The 16,854-nt window shown below is 41.7% G+C and overlaps 1 protein-coding gene across 1 annotated transcript in view; it reads left to right on the forward strand.

The window, feature by feature from the left end:
- kel (kelch protein) overlaps positions 1 to 16,854 on the forward strand; it is a 49,734-nt gene that overhangs the window by 631 nt on the left and 32,249 nt on the right. Inside the window, exons 3-5 of the mRNA XM_065454730.1 lie at positions 1,674 to 1,899; positions 5,514 to 5,689; positions 14,587 to 14,683. Of these exons, the coding sequence (XP_065310802.1) occupies positions 1,674 to 1,899; positions 5,514 to 5,689; positions 14,587 to 14,683 (499 nt within the window). The remainder of the gene's footprint in view (positions 1 to 1,673; positions 1,900 to 5,513; positions 5,690 to 14,586; positions 14,684 to 16,854) is intronic.

Genomic DNA, 16,854 nt, shown 5'->3' on the forward strand with positions numbered 1-16,854 from the left:
CTGTCAGTCACAGTGGAACAAAGCTTGCAAGTGCCCTGCTATGTTCCTTAAAAACAGTTCACATACCGCAGTAGTGTATGTTACTCTGTAAAGTCCGTTTTAACGCATCAGGTGCCGTTACATTTTGCTTAGGCCACAACTCGTTAGGTACTGGATTGCTCTGTCAATATTTTGCGAATATATTCAGAAAGAGAAAAAAAATCCCAAAAATCTTCTCGTTCACGTTCTTGTTTTTTTCGGTTTTGAGCAAAAAGAAAAAGCTACAAAGGATGCAGAGCGTGATTTTTTTTCACTAATGACTTCATGAAATCTGAAGGCAGCTGTGCTTTTTCAGTTGTCTGAGAGTTAATGTACTGAATGTGTATGTTTTCCGCAAAGATTAGGCTTGTTGACTGCTAACACTGTTCTACTGGACCAGATGTGGCCGTGCTAATATATATTTTATGTGTCGCAGCTGTTAGGTTGTGTCTGCTATATGCTTTACCCGTACACAACTCCGCATGGAAGAGGAACTTTGCTACCGTGAACTCAAATTTGCTTCTGTGTAAACATGCACAATAGAAAATTGAAAGAAGTGTTGATAACCTTTAAATAACAGCTTTCACTAACAGAACTTTGCAAAGGCTGACACTTTAAACATGAGTGGGTTTTACTGAACAGATTGCTTATATTTGAATTGTAATTGCCCCAGGTTGACCAGTTCAGTCTTACTGAGCCTTTCCAAGTAGTGACGTATCTTGTCGGATCTGAGCACCTCCCCCTTTCCCACTTTCTCGAGTACAGGAGAGATTGAAAAATGATTGTATGCTTGTTTAACCACCCTTCCAGGTGTTGGTGTTTCAGCTGACGATTTGGCAAAGTTTACAAAAAAAGTGGGTCATAGTAAACAGGCTTAGTGAAGTCAACAATTTATTATGTGACAGCAGTAGCAGCAGAAACAACTTGAGCATTTGTTAAGTGGAGTAAACATTGAGAAATATGTTGTGTGCAAAATGGACACCACAAAGAAAAAATCATGCAACAGATCTTATAGGTGGTGTCCAAAACTCAATGTGTGTGACGTGCTTCCGGTTCTTAAAATTGCTTCTGCCACATTCAACCAGCAAAAGCATAGCCTTTAAGATTTGCATTTTAACTTCAGAGGGTACCACCCTATAAGGCTTGGATTTGGACACTGCCCATTTCTGTTTATTTCTGAAAATCACCACCCAATGCCAGATCATTTTAAAATAAAAATATTTAAAGGGAAGTGAAATTATACTAAATGAAAGGACCCTTTTCAATTTCTCTTAAGGGAACATTTATTGTATCATTATTGTATTTGTTTTATTTGCTTTAAGTATAAACACTCTCTCCCACTTTGTTGTCATGAATACAATAGAAAAAGAAAGAAAGGGTGCTTATATTCAAGAAAACATGATGTTATACATATGAAGAAATTCACAACACAATGCAGGACGTTGACGAATGGGAAATATGTAGATGTAAGGTATTAGCAAAAGCAATGGAAATAGTCTCCATGCTGCCACTGGTAGCTACGATGTAGGAGGCATTTTTTTAAGCTGGCTGACTCACTTGGGAGACAGGTTACAAAGCATTACTGTTGTAAATCTCTACATATCTTTTTCATTAATCCAAGTTCTCACCATGTGCACACTGGCTGGGCTTCCCAGGCAGAACCTCCTATGTGACGTAACTCTTGTGGCTGGTGCCACAGAGGTGTCTGCCCACAAGACAGTGCTGGCGTCCTGCAGCCCCTACTTCTATGCCATGTTTACGGGCTTCACTGAGAGTCGAGCCAACAAGATCACACTTCAGGGTCTAGACGGGACTGCACTTGCTCTGCTCATCGATTATGTCTACTCAGCTGAAGTACAGGTTACTGAAGAGAATGTGCAGGTAGGTCTTTCCTATTTACCGTTATCAGAATCAAAGGTTCATTCAATCCTGGCTGTGTAAGATCGGGATTGCTGCAATGTCAGATCACCACAGGCACCATCATGTTCTGCTGCTGAGCATGAAGTCGAGGAATTGGTTACTGCCTGTGGCAGCAGCATTCCAGTTAAGGTGGAATGCAAAATGAGCCTTTTGAGCATCTCTCATAGCCTCTGTGTTTCTTTGGGATGTTAAAGGTTAACTGCAGCAAAATTTCACTTAAACTAAATTTTTCATAAATAAGTATGCGCCATTGAACTGAGGCTCAAGAACCATTTCAGCAGTGGGTGTGTGGGCCCTCACAGATTCCATTGCATGGGAGGCAGTGCCCCCACCACTCTAAGGGTCAGATGCCCGCTCTCCTTTTTTGCTCCAATATCAAGCTTTTTTTATCTCTCTCTTGTTGCTCTGGGCCCGGGTCAAGCCAGGTTTGGAAAGTCTGGTAAGGCCCAACGTGAGAAGAGGTCTTGACATGTGGAGCGTGGCCTTTCACTCTTTCTTTCACTTGATTGATATCTTTATTTAATTTTTTATAGATATGATTTTCTGAAAAAGAGGGAGAGCTCCTTCCCCCCACTCCATATTTGCTTCCGGAGACCCTGCCATAGAACTTTCAAAGGAAGGTTATGTGTCCCTGCTACACGGTCTTCAGATGGTCTCCGCTGAAGTTTTGACAGAAACCACAACATATCCTAAAATGCAGAAGTGGCATTTTTAAAAATGGCATTTTTGAAATTTTTAAACCTAATCAACCTAAGGTAATTTCTCACTCCAGTGTAATGACTATTGTGGTGTCGTTTCCTATGGAATTCTTATTGAGGTGGCCGAAAATTTTATTGTTTTTCTTCTAAATCGTGCAGTGTTCATATGATTTATTGGGTGTCCAGTCAATGGTTGTAGCAATTATACTGAAGCTAGATTTTCATAAAAGAATGAATCATTTTGCTTGAAATTTTGTATCCTAGGTTTATAAAATAAAGAACTATAAAATAAAAAGCACTTGTTTTGCAAAACTGCATGTATTTTCAGGTTGTATAGCGCTGAGGTAACAACCGCAAAAAGAAGGACAAGACTAATACGAAGCGCTGCATTGCATTGTTTTATGTTCCCATGCTCCAATGGAAATTTAATCACATTTTTGTTAAAACAGTAGGTCTGTACATAAAGCTTGAGCTGTGCATTTAAAAGCGGTTATTTCACAAACCTTCATATTGATACATCAAAGTGGTCACCATGAAAATACTCCCCATTAGACACAATACCTCTTCTATTGCTGAAAGCACCCTCAAAAGTCCTTTTTTCCTAAGTGCTTCAGCAGTAATGTCATTTCTTTTTGGGTTATTGTCACATCCCCGAAACTCTGCCCCCGGATCACCAGTTTGCAATTGGGGTATAAAGAAAGTTGCCAGGGGCTACATCCAGAGAGTAGGGAGGGTGTCCCAGCATAATGATAGAATTGCAAGCCAAAAAACTTAAGCAGTATCAGTGCAAAGTGCACACGGGCATTATCATGGTGCACAATCTAGTGCCTCTCTTTGTATAAATTTGGTCACATATGGCACACACAATTTTTCAGAGGCTTCAAGATCTTCACATAGAAAGCTGCATTGAATTTGACTTCAACGTGTGAATTTGTAGTGCACAATTCCATGGCAATCGAAAAACACGATCAACATGGCTGATTTTTGCTTTGTTCTTCCACGGTTTTTTGGCTTTGGCTCACCCTTCTTTTTCCACTCCTTGCTCTGCAAGTTCGGTTTTACGTCGTGTTCTTAAATGCATGTTTCATCACCCATGACAGCCCTTTGCAAGAATTCATCAGTGTTGTCTGAAGTTTTCCAATAAATGCAACATTCTTTTCGTCGCAGGTTTTTCTCAGAAGTTGGCAGTTTTGGCACCATCTTGGCAGAAACCTTTTTATTTCCAAATTTTCAGTTGTAATCTGGGGAACAGACTACTTTCTCAAACTGAGTGCTACTGATATCAAACAGTCATTCGGCAGTCATTAAGCGCAAGAGAAACACTCAATTTATGTTTACATCTTTGCACAAGGTGGAGAGGTGTCCTGTTGCCTCGTCCTTGGGGTCTTATTCCCAAAAATGCTGGAAGCACTTGAACATAGTTATTTCCTTTGTGGCATGCTTTCCATAGGCTTATTGAAGCATTATATGAATTTCTCTACGATTCTTGCTCAATTTCACATGAAAGTTGATATTAATCTTTTGTTTCATCTGTTCCTTGATCTCCATTTCGACAAAAACTAAAGATTAGTTGCATAAAGAGTACGCACATAAAATTCTACCTTGTCATACAGCAGTTCAGCTTGTACTTGAAGTCAACCAAATCCTTTTGAGTGGATAGAGCAGCACTGCTACACCCTCTTCTGCTTTTTTTCTAACTCGCTGCATGAACTTTTGGGACAGATCTTGTAAGCCTGTGGTATTCTAATAAGAGCCTGCATGTTTATTCACGTGGGTGATGTAATAACACTGCTTCTCATATGCAAGGAACAACTACCTTCGAAGGTCATTTGCTGGAAGTTTTCAGGCTTTGAATGGCACTTATTGTTCAGATTATGCCATACACAACACTAGTTATGTGGAGAAAGTATTCTGATATTATTTCACATTTAAGTAAGACAACAATGAAGAGTTTTTATTCACTGTTGAATCTTGCATGAGTTTGGCAAAGTGCATAACATGTAGCTAAATAAGCTTGTTTTACCATTGAATGTTACCACATAGGTAAAGTGCCAAGTGCCATCTCCTAACTGGTAAGATGCGAGACCTTGCTCATATTTCAAAGCATCACTTGAGGGTACAGTTGGCGAGGCACTGTCTGATGCAGTTGCTCCCAATCGCTGGATCAGTGTTAAGGGGGAGCAATACCTCAAAGATTTGTGATGTATTTCTCGTGTATAGGATGGGCAGTGTGTGTCATACATACAGCTGCATAATCTATTTTACTAAAAATAAATTATGTGCCCCAGCTTATGTAGTATAGGTGTGCAGCTCTGGTTTTCTGTACACCCATATATATTTCTTCTCTGTTTATGCTTAGTACGTGTTATATCCCATGGTTATGAATTGGTATTGTTGTTAGTATCCTGATCCTGTTCCTTGCTGTTATCCCATCTGTGTGGTGTTCTCATGATAAGTGTGTATAAACTACAACTATCTGAGATATGCACAGCCCTCTGGATGGTTGGTTTGGGTGATAGAACTGCTCATCTAGTTCTGTTCAGTTTACCTTTTGACTATGAAGGTAGCTTGTGAGCATTCAGTTCTTTTTTACATGGTTACATTTCGTAAAAATTTCCACAATCTTGTCAGCAAAGCAGCTTAAGGAAGCATCATCAGGTTTAGAAGATCTGTTGCTGCTGTTCTACGCATATTTTTAGCTGATGTCAGATGTCAGCTTATTCACTGAGATTTCGCTTATGGTAGATGCATGTTTCAATATTCATTTACCAAAGAAGCACCATTATGCAAAAGGCATTAATGGATGAAATCATGTCTGACAAGCTGTGTAGAGCATAAGGTTGATTTTTTCTCTCTCTCTCTCTTTTTCTTGGGCAGACCCTACTACCTGCTGCCAACCTGCTTCAGTTGAGCGACGTCCAAGAAGCCTGCTGCGAGTTTCTGCAGGCTCAGCTACACCCATCAAACTGCCTTGGCATACGGGCATTTGCAGATCTTCATGGGTGCCTTGACCTGCTGTCTCACTGTGATTCCTATATTGAGCAGCACTTTGTGTAAGTTGTAGAAACACGCATATATTATCTTGACGTTATTTTGACAAGTTTCTTTCACAAATTATGTTTGTGTAGCTCAGGGTCTGTAAAATGGAACAAACAGTGCTCAGGACGCAGCACTGTTGCCGTTGTCCTGTCTTCATACTGTTTCTTCGCCATGATAGGCTGCATTAGCCCACATGTACCTTGCTGGAGTCTGCAAGAATTTTATAGGTACAGTGAAATACCAATAATTCGAATTGATGGATAATTCAAACTGCTCTGTTGGTCCTGGCAAAGTCCTATGTATTTAAATAGAGAAAAGGTCCCGCAAATTAGCAATCCTTTAACAGAGCCATGGTTATTTCAAACAAAATTTCTTGCTGCCATAAACTGCTTTTCAGACAAACGCAAGCCAAAGGTGAATGTTATATGTTATGTGTCGCTAGCTACCATAATGTAACGTGCTATAAAAATTACGAGGAAAGACACGCAGGGAGCCAAGACCAAAGGAAGCAAGTAGGTGGGAATGGGCCATGCTTTTCCATCCAGCTTAAAAGGAGCAGGTGTGTGCATGATCACATTGCTCACGCTCATTTACTCACTCGTCCTCCCGTCTAGCACATGCTTAATCATGTCACCGCGCACCCATGAAGACGGCGTGCATCAAGCCACCTTTTGTCTGGGCTCACCTTCGCACATTTTCCCTCTTACTCACAGCAAATGGCACCCTAGGCAGGATCTTATCACACTCGGACTTTATACAGAACCTAGACTTCTTAAAATACGTTGTTTTGTGCTTACCGAGGAAAGATAAAACTTCTTAAGTGAAATCCCAGTGATTGTTTTGGTTTTGTGCACTGAAACGCACAATTGAGTACAATATTTAAAGGGGCTCACATAGTTTAAATTTTGTTTTATTCAAATAAACTTCCTGTCCCCTTGGAGTTGACTTCGCAAGATTTTACAGTGCTACATCAGGCTATTTTCAAGATGTTCTAGCTATTCCAAAGAGGTGACAGCTAAAGTAAATTTAATTTGTATGGCACTGCATATATCTCTAACCTTTTTTCTGTGTCATAGAAGAACTTGGAAACTTGCACTGTCTACAAGATGTTTAAGATATACCGTATTTGCTCTATTCTAACGTGCCCTCGATCGTAACGTGCACCTGTTTTCCGTGACCAAAAAAAAAAAAAGGTCCTTTACAGTACTGCTCACCTCATTCTTTCATACAGAAATACAACCTTCTCTCATTTGGAAAAAAAAAGCAAATTATTTGCTCACAAAGCACTAAAGTTGCAACAAATAAAAGTAGCAGTTTTGCCCGAAAGTCAAAGCATCGATTATGATAGCAAATTAGTAGACAGCTGTACGAAAGTGACGGTAGTAGTTTTGTTGGCCGTATAAACTTTTAAACATTCTCTTACTAACTAAATTAACAACCATGGTGTCATGCACGCACAAACAAACAACACATCTCGCTCAATGACCGCAGAGACTCTCTAAACACTCGAGTGAGGAGGTGTGATGAGTGCGGTAGCAGGAGCGAGGGAATTGATGTTTGTGCGAACTCTCGCTTCAACGTACACTATGCGACAAGAACACAGCGTGGTGCGCCCAGATGCATAGACTAGTCTCCGTCACAAATAACATTTAATATAGGAGCCGCACGGCCATGCTGTACATAGCAGCCGCCATTGTAGAACGCCTCTCCTGTTTGCGCAAGTCCTGCATGCAAGTTTCAGGAACTCCAAACGCCCGTGGCGCAGCCCGATTTCCATCCGTCTCCGCACATTTTTAAAATTTTTTATTTATTTATTCATTTATTTATTTATTTTGTTTATTTATTTACAAATACTGCAGGCCCTATTCGGGTCCAAGCAGGAGTGGGTACATACAGCAACGTAAATTACAACTGTCAATCAGCAATTAAGAATACAACAAAAACATGTACATACATCATTGTAACACTATACGTAACAGGAATAAACATGAACATACAACAGTGCAATACATAAACAAAGTAACAATGAAAAAGCGTAACGCAAAAGCAACTGCTATCATTGCGACAATTTTAGAGGTCAAAGAAAAGGTTATTTGAAAGCTGAACGAACGATTCTGTTGTATTAGTGTTAACTACTTCTTTGGGTAATTTATTCCGTAGTGAAATTGCATGGGGAAAAGGGAATATTGATGGATGTTAAGGTTACTAAATGGTTGCTTAATTGTTTTGTTGTGGTTTGTACGAGCAGACCGCATGGGGGGCTCAGGTAAATAACATTCACGCGGGATTTTGTAGTGACCATGGTACAGCTGCTATAAAAATTTGATGCGAGATACAATTCTGCGATGAGCTAGTTTTTTCAATTTCGCCCTGTTGCGAAGAAGGGACACGCTAGAAAAATGCGACTATGTGGAGTATATAAACCGCAAAGCTAAATTTTGCACTCTTTCTATTTTCTTGATTAAATATTTTTGATGAGGGCTCCAGATCAAATCCGCATATTCTAATTTTGGTTTGACAAGAGCTTTGTATGCTGTTAACTTAACGGTCGATGAGGTACGGCGCAATTTCTGTTTCAAAAATGCCAGCTTTTGTAGCGCGTTGCTGCAAACGTTTTCTATATGGGGTTCCCAACTTAAATTGCTTGTGAGTGTAATACCTAAATACTTCACTTGCTGGGTTTTATGTATATAAGAATTATTAATAATATAAGCGAAATCTAAGGGTTCTTTCTTGTTGGTAAATGTAATAGCTGCCGTCTTCAAAGTATTTAGCTTCAATCCCCATGTTTCACACTATACGCCAATTGAGTGCAACGCCTCATTGAGTCTTACTAGGTTGGGATGATGATTTACATTAGTATAAACAACACAAATGTCCGCAAACAACCGGATCTTCACAGGCGATTGAACAGATAAGAAGATGTCATTGATATAAACTAAGAATATGTGATCGCTTTCCTTTTAATTGCAGCATCGGTATGAACTCGGCGTGTCTTTGCATTCGGCACTTCTATGCTGATAGAGCAAACGCTGAAAACGGGAAGACTGACAGTGCACTCGTAGAGTTTCATACAATAATTACTAGAGGGAACTCTGGCGCTGGTGTCTACAGGAACTGCAATGGGAGCAGTTGCACCAGCATGGGAATTATGTGAAGTACATGGATTTGCCTAAAATTCATCATTCTGGCTTCAAACAGCTTTGTGGCTTTGTAAACTCGTCATTTTCAACAGTGTGATGCATAAATAAAATGAACATTATTCAAATTGTCCGATGGCAGGATTTGAACACAGGACCTCTAGCACAAAAGCCTGATATTGAAGCCATTAAGCCCAGACCCATGCATCAACAAGTGATCTGAAACGCCCTTATGAATTTATCGCGGGCTTGCCAGTGCCTTGAGACGCTTGGCGCGTTTCGATTAGTCCATCTTGACAAGCTGAATCGTCACAATTGGTATTGATTGTGCATGTTCACAGTGTCTTCTGAACTGCGAAAAGTATAGATTGCTATGAAATTTACAAAAATGAAGGCATATAAAGCGTAATAAACAAAGCCACAAGAACGTCTGAATCCCAAGCACGAAGATCGGGCAAATCCATGTACTTCCCATCATTCCCATGGTGGGTAAATGACTGCAGCGCCAGAGTTCCCTCTAGAACATTGTAGGAAACTCTATGGGTGCACTAACCTAAGCCAAAGGAAGCATTGCCTAAGCCATTGAGTTTCTCACTATAACACCTAGAGGGAAATCTGGGGCCACCATCTATGGGAGTTTCCTAAGGGGCACTGTGCTGTCATGGGAATGACGGTATATGTGTCTCCGAGGCTTGTGTTGGCTGGTGTTGTAACGGGCGTTGTCTAAAACGTGGATATGGCTACACAAATAATGTGTTCTTAAAAAAAAATCTTCATAAAAGTTTTTCATTCATCCATAGTACATCTTCACTCACCTACAATGTGTAATCAAGTGATGAAAACCAAGAACAGACGACAAACTGTTCCAAAGCAAGTGGGAATCTTGTCGCCTGTCTTCCAACTTTAGCGGCCCACTGATACTTTTTACGTTTCATATAATTGTACATGCAGTAGCAAGTTCTCATAATTAAACAAAACACGTTTGTGTAATAATAAAGCTAAAACAGTTAATAAAGGGAAAAATGTGCTAATAAAGGGAAAAAAAGTGCTACAAAGGAAACCCATACGGGTTCCTCGAAAGAAAAGCTTCGCAGTTGATGAAAAATTCGTCCTGGTTCGAGACTTGAACCCGAGACCACCGCTTTTCCGGGGCAGCCGCTCTACCATCTGAGCTAACCAGGCGGCTAGCAGATGGCAGGTGAAGTTGAATTTATCAACAACTCAAAAGCAAAGGCAAAAGTATGACATAATAGTTCTGCGGAAACCCGCAATGTGGAGAGAAGTAATTAATGAAAGGAAAATGCGACATCCACCCAAAGGTAGCTAAGTGCTACAAAGGAAACCCATACGGGTTCCTCGAAAGAAAACCTTAGATTTGAAGAAAAATTCGTCGTGGTCAGGCACTCGAACCCGGGACTACCGCACTTCCGGGGCAGCCGCTCTGCCATGTGAGCTAACCAGGCTAACTCGGGTCAACCTGGGTTAGCTATTCCAGGTTGTTTTGGGACATTAACTCCCATAAATCAAATATGTTCTTCCCACCAATTGTGTCTAGTGTTGGCCCCTGTGGCGTGCTCACGTGGCCATCCACAGCCCATCCATTTTGGGAATGCCAGTGCGATGCTCAGCAGTGAGACTGCCACCTGAAGGCAGTGCAAGTGTCGTCCTACGAGCAGTGGCGTAGCTAGGTCGTCTGGCACCCGGGGCCCTCAGCTCTTCTGTCACCCTCCCCCCCCCCCCCCCCCCCCCCCCCCGTGTGTAGTCTAGGGAGGCGGGGATATCGACAGTTTTCGGGTGTCTTCAGACGTATATGACACCCACCCACCCCTGCTGGCCCCGTGCACCCGGGGCCCACGGCCCCCCGGCCCCCCCTGTTGCTACGCCAGTGCCTACGAGGTATCTTATTTTTTATTTTTTTATAGCGCAAGCTTGACAAGGACAAAAGAAGGCACATCTGACACACACAGCGCTTTTTAGTTTTTCTTGAAGGTACATGGCGACAGATTTCTGCCACGTGTCCCTCTCGGAAACTATCACCCTGAACGGTACACCTTCTTTGTGAGTCTTAGCGCTGAAAAATACTTCCAGACAATCCTTCTTGCTTTTTTTGATGCTGTTCATCACGCCTTGCAAATTCATCTTTTTACACAATTGTTTTGCTTTTGCTCTGACCTTATTGCAAGAGACGTCATTTCTTTCATTAAAAACTGCCGATATAGCATTTATAGCTTTCTCATTGAATTCTTCATGCGAAAAAACTGCGAAGCCACCTTCTTTATCAGCTGGCAGCACACACAGATCATGCTGTAACAAGTATGATTCTACGTGTTTCACAGGTAATTTCTGACGTGGAGGCTTACAGCTTTTTAAGGCATCGACACCTTCGGAGTTTATCCTCGTGGCCTCGTCCTCTGGAGCACATCGGGAAACCTGACGCACAATAGATAAAAGTTCAGGTTTTTTTCTTCGGGGGTTGCAGCGCAAACTTTGGTCCGAGCCCCAAGACATCACGTACAGGTTCAGGGAGGCAGAGTCCTTCGGGTATATGTAAGTTGCAGGTCGCATTCACGCGCACTTTGCTCACCCAGTCACGTAGATGCCTCAGCTGAAGATTCCAGTGGAACTCCGTCATTTGGTCTGCCAGCCGTAGATGCTTTCGGACTTGCAGTTCCGCTGTGTCTGGTTCATAGGTGCTGCGCAGCTGCGTCCCCAGAAAGGCTCTGAAAAGTCTAGCCTGTCGGAGCCATTCTGAGCGCTGGATTTTTAGGATTCTTGTCCTGTGTCCATTCGACGGAGTGCATCCTCCAAAGAGCGCTCGAATGTCCTCTGGCAGAACTTTGTTCCTTATGCAGAAACTAAGTGACCTTGCTCTGCACACGGCGTTGACGATGAGGGTGACTATACCGCAAGGATCACGGAGCACGTGAACAAAAGAGCCCGTTGAACGAGAAATGAAGTCGATGAGGATAGCAAGCGCTGTGTGTGTCAGATGTGCCTTCTTTTGTCCTTGTCAAGCTTGCGCTATAAAAAAATATAAAATAAGATATGCCGTACCAACAAGCCCCTATTGCTATCCTCATCGATGTCCTACGAGGAGAGGATTAGGCCGGCAACCGAGTCAGTGGATTCCGACAGGGTCATTCTGGACTCACTCTTAGGTTTTGCCATGGACGCGCAGCTCCTTGGACGGCTCTAAATACACCTCCCCCCTCCCCTTCCTATTCCACATAAGAGGCCTTTGAGCCATCCCTCAAAAATACATTTTATCATCATCATTTTAAATTTCCCTGCCATATATTTTAGATAATACCAAAAGCAAGCTAATGTACCTATACTTCATTTCTTCAATATCTCCCTTCTTATGGATTAATATTATTTTGATAGCTTTCAAGTATTAAGCACATTTGAGGCCACAACTTATTGCACATGAAGGGTTGCAAGCTTTTTCAGTTGCAATATCCTTGCCATCTTTTTCCAGATTATTATTTCATCATCTCCTGTCACTTTTCCCCGGGACCTATATTGCAAAGCTCTGTTTACTTGTCTCTAGTTACTCAAGGAAATGCACTGTCCTTCCTATCTATGTCTATGCTCTGTCTTTCTATATACCACGTAAATGTTAGTTAACTGCTTCACATGTTCGAGCATTAAGGTAATCAGGGACGCTATTACGTAAAACTATTCCAAACTTTTCTATTCCATTTCTGCTATCAGCCCTCCGCGATTGGTCAAAAACTTTTTTGGACCACCCCACTTCACCTGTCTGTCACGCGATTTCATGAAAACCACGATACCTCCCCATCTGATATCATGTGTACACACTGATTATGCATGCTTTGACCGAAAAACGAAAAACAGTTATTTCTGATTCGACGCCTTTTCGCCATTAGCCCCCCGGCTATTGGTCAAAAGTTTTCGGGCTGCACCCACTTCGCCTCCTTCTCACGCAACGTTACAAACCCGCGAAAACTCACGGCGTCAAAGTGACATGTACGCGTTAAAGATGTATTAATATGCCGAACAAAACTGAATTTTCTTCTGAATAGCCGCAGGCTGCCCCGTTCCGAAAGGAATAAAAGATCGCTGCCGCCAGTGGCTCAGGCACTGGCTACTCGCACCTGCCGGAGAGCATGGGTTTATTTGCGTATAATGAAACTTCTTGCGTGGCCGCGTAATGTTTTCGAGCATTTTCTGCACGTTTACGACCTCATTCGGCGAACTCTTTGCTGAGGATCTGTTTTAGCATCATTCTTAAGATTCCATTGCATGCCGCCGCGATTTTCGACCAGCCACCGCAAGCTAAGTAAGGGAATGCGGACCAATCGCAGACGCCGGCACCACCTTCTTTACCCAGTTACCGAATTTCAGTGTAGGGGCTCAACCTCATCAAATCCCGCTCCACTTGACGTGCTCCTTGCCTCTTGTCAGCCAATTAGATACTACAAAACGCTCAGTGTAGGCAATGTTGTTCGTTTTTCAAGCAAACAAAAGTGACCTCCTATGAAGGAGGAGAGCGTTTGATTGGTCTGTTCAGACAACCCTGCGGGTGATCACCCATTGTTTGCGTCGGTGGTTACGCAAATCTGACGTCAGGAGATAGGAATGAAAACATATTGGAATAGTTTTACATTATAGGGCCCCAGGATATCATTGCTGCATTGTGGGCAGTTGTTTGAGGGAAGGAAAATGAATTTCAATCAGTACTTTATCTAATCAGGCTGATCTAAGTGTAAAGGTTCACTGATGGAAATTGTGGCTGTCCTGATTGCTTTCTGCTGTACACTTTGGAATTTTCTTACACTAGTTCTCAGATATGAAAACAGCATACTACATTATATTTCAATAGTCAGCAGGTTGCATGTAGTTCCTTTCACAGAAATTAAGTTTCCAGTAACGTTGCCTAAAAGATAGGAGCTATTGAACTACTCAAGCACAAAAAGATGCCTTAACTGACGTTTATGGGTGTGTATCATATTGCAGAACAGAATAAAAGACCATTCTAAAAGTTTACACTATTGTGCTCCTTTTAGCACTGTGAATTCGGTTTCATGTGGGAGGCTAAGTGTTCATTTCATTGATAATTTTTGGGATTATGCAAACTAGTCCCTCTAATTGTAGTTTAAGCTACCAGCTGTGACAACATGGTTTTACTTTACATATTTGTTCGTTTTATTTAAACAAGTGTGCAAATCAACATCATTTTATTAATTATGCCAACATTGGTAAATGTACTATCCTCATGGAATTAAATGCAGTAAGGAAAATTCAAAGTAGAACACCTCTTATGTACAATTACTCAAGAGTGTGACGGCACGTTGTTACCTATCTGGTCACTAAAGGTGTTGTAGATTTTGTATGAAGCATAAAACCGAAAATTATGCCAATTTCACTCAAACTGGAGATGGTGGAAAAGAAAGCAAGCGTATTAGTTAACTCTAAATTGACATGTTTAATTCCATGAGTATAGTATTTTAGCCATATAAACCCGCTCGTGAATGGGGTTCATAAAGTACAGTCGGCCAAAAAAGTTTACGGACCACGGGGTCTCAGAAAATGCTAAATATACGAGCAGCCTTTAAAAGTAGCCAGTAAAACCGTACATCACAATGTTGTTCGCATATACCAGTAAAGGCTGGAAATGTGAATACCAGGCTGCATTTCGAGGCTGCGGAGATATTCCGCTTTTTGTCAGGTCTCTTGGTCCGTAAACTTTTTTGGTCGACTGTACATAAAGCTGCAACAAATTGCATGCCTTTTTATTTATTTTACAGGGAAGTGACTGAAAATGAAGAATTTCTTGCCCTTCCTGCAAATCAGGTGGCACATCTCATTTCTAGTGACAGACTGTCAGTTCCTTCAGAGGAGCAGGTAAGTGTTGAGCAGTTAAATACAACAGTTGATGTTTTCTCTTTGCATGTTTCTTGCATCTTTTGGCTTTGCATTGTTTCTTATGAAAGGATGCATGGTATGCTTTATTTTGGCTGCAAATATGTACATTGTGTTAAGTTGGAGGTGGGTGCTTGGTGAGTTGTTGCTGGATATATTGATCAAGTTTAAAAGCCAAAATTATTTTTTTTTCTTTTCCGCTCAACATTAGCTGCTAGCAAATTTAATTCTGTAGTCTTTTGGCCGCAAAAATGCAGTGCTGCTTCACAAAATGAACTTACATGGAGTACTAACAAGTGTTTTCAAAGTTGTAAGAACTCAGTGACATGCTTCTCGCACATAAAGAAATGACACTTGACAAGTGGGAAGTATGGAAAATGCTTATAAAGTATTTTAATTTGATGCCAAAGTTTTTCTCAGTATGCTGGATGTGGCATCATTGACATTATTGGGATGTCATGACACAGAGCAAGATTTGCTGATGTGTTGTAGCAGTAAGACTAGTTGTGATGACGTTGCTCATCAGAACACAAACAAGACTGCTGCATGTGTCTTGGCTGCGTTCACTTTCGTATGGCCGCCACAGCAGTGGCAGGAACAGAGTGAGTCAATGTATCTTGAGATCATCACGCAATTACCTCCTGGGTACCAAAACCAAAATTGTTTTATAGAAATAAGTGTTGTAGTAAATTGTTTAATGTACTCTGACACTTGCCAGTAATTTTTCTGTGGTTTAGAGGGCTTGGACCTTTATTTAAAGAAAATCACAAGTCGAAAATGTCATGTCAGTACCCCTTTAATTCATTCATTCCATGAGCAGGTTAGTGCTGGACAACATTTGTTCTATAGGATGCGCTCTCCCATTGTTCCTATGGGAGGTTTTGTTCCCAGTCTGATTAATTGTACAAGAATGCAAAAAGGAGAGAAAAGGCATCCAAAAACAACAAAATTCGCCAAGGACAGTGGATGTTTGCGATCCACAGCGAGGTGATGGAGGAAGAGTGACTATTTTATGCTTTTCGAGGCTTTTTTAGATAGATTCTTTTTCTTTAATGTGATCAGTTTAATCCCAGTCATAATCCCCCGCCCAACTAGAGGTGGCAGATGACTGTGCTGGGAGCAACTTTTTTCCCTCCCAAGGTTTCTTAAAAGGGCCATGACATGGTCTTACAACTGTGTTTAGTTTATCATTGTATATGAGAGTAGAGTTGCCAACAAGTTAAAAGCACACACACCCTCACACGCTTAAAAGAAACTGCTCTCAGCACACATTCTAACTTAATATTTCAGTTTGAAGTCATTGCCTTTAAGCCTCTCCCACCAACAGTGACCACCATTTTGGCAGTGCTTGTGTGACTACAAAAAGTGTGGGGCCAGTGCTGCATCGCTTGCTCCAAAACATTGTGAAACCATCTGTGTGCCGTGACAAGCTTGTACAGGCCCACTGCTATGCACCAACAGAAACCACTGTGTGTGATGTCATGCCCTGAGAGTGAGCAACAGCTTCTAGATTCTTCAGATCACACATTGTGCCTGCAAATATTTCATTCTCGCGATCTAGGAGCACAAACTAGAGAACGCCTGCAGAGGGTATCTCGGACTGACCCTTACGACTCGCACGTAAATGCTATACCGCACTTATTCCATGCACATAGGTGGTGTCCAAAACATGGCGACAATGACATCTTTCCAGGTTCTGCAGTCACTCCGGCACTTGCAGTACACAAAAAAATAGCCTTTGAGATTAGCTTCTGCTATTACAAAGGCCCTGGCCCTGTGGGTGCGATTAGGGCACCACCTATTAGCCACGTAGAATGCACTACATTTCATCACCTGTTAGTGTTGCCAGACTGCTGTACGGTTTAACTGCGATATAAAAAAATGACATATGCAAGCTTTCTACCACTGCAGTGGGATGCGCATGATTTTACATGCAATGCTTAATGCAAGTTCAATAATACGGTGCCATGGCCCCTTTAAATGTCCAGGGTGGAAAAACACCCAAACTCGCCTGCCTCTCCCTTTTCAGCTCATTTTTGAAGTAGGCAGTCGCATTGTCATAAGACAAATGAGCCAATCTGTTTGTCTCTTTCATGTTGGGATACCTGTTGGTCACTGTGTTCTGGCCATTCTCCGACTGGTTCGGAAGCCAT

The sequence above is a fragment of the Dermacentor albipictus genome, chromosome 1 (genome assembly GCF_038994185.2).
Source record: "Dermacentor albipictus isolate Rhodes 1998 colony chromosome 1, USDA_Dalb.pri_finalv2, whole genome shotgun sequence".
Classification (NCBI taxonomy): domain Eukaryota; kingdom Metazoa; phylum Arthropoda; class Arachnida; order Ixodida; family Ixodidae; genus Dermacentor; species Dermacentor albipictus.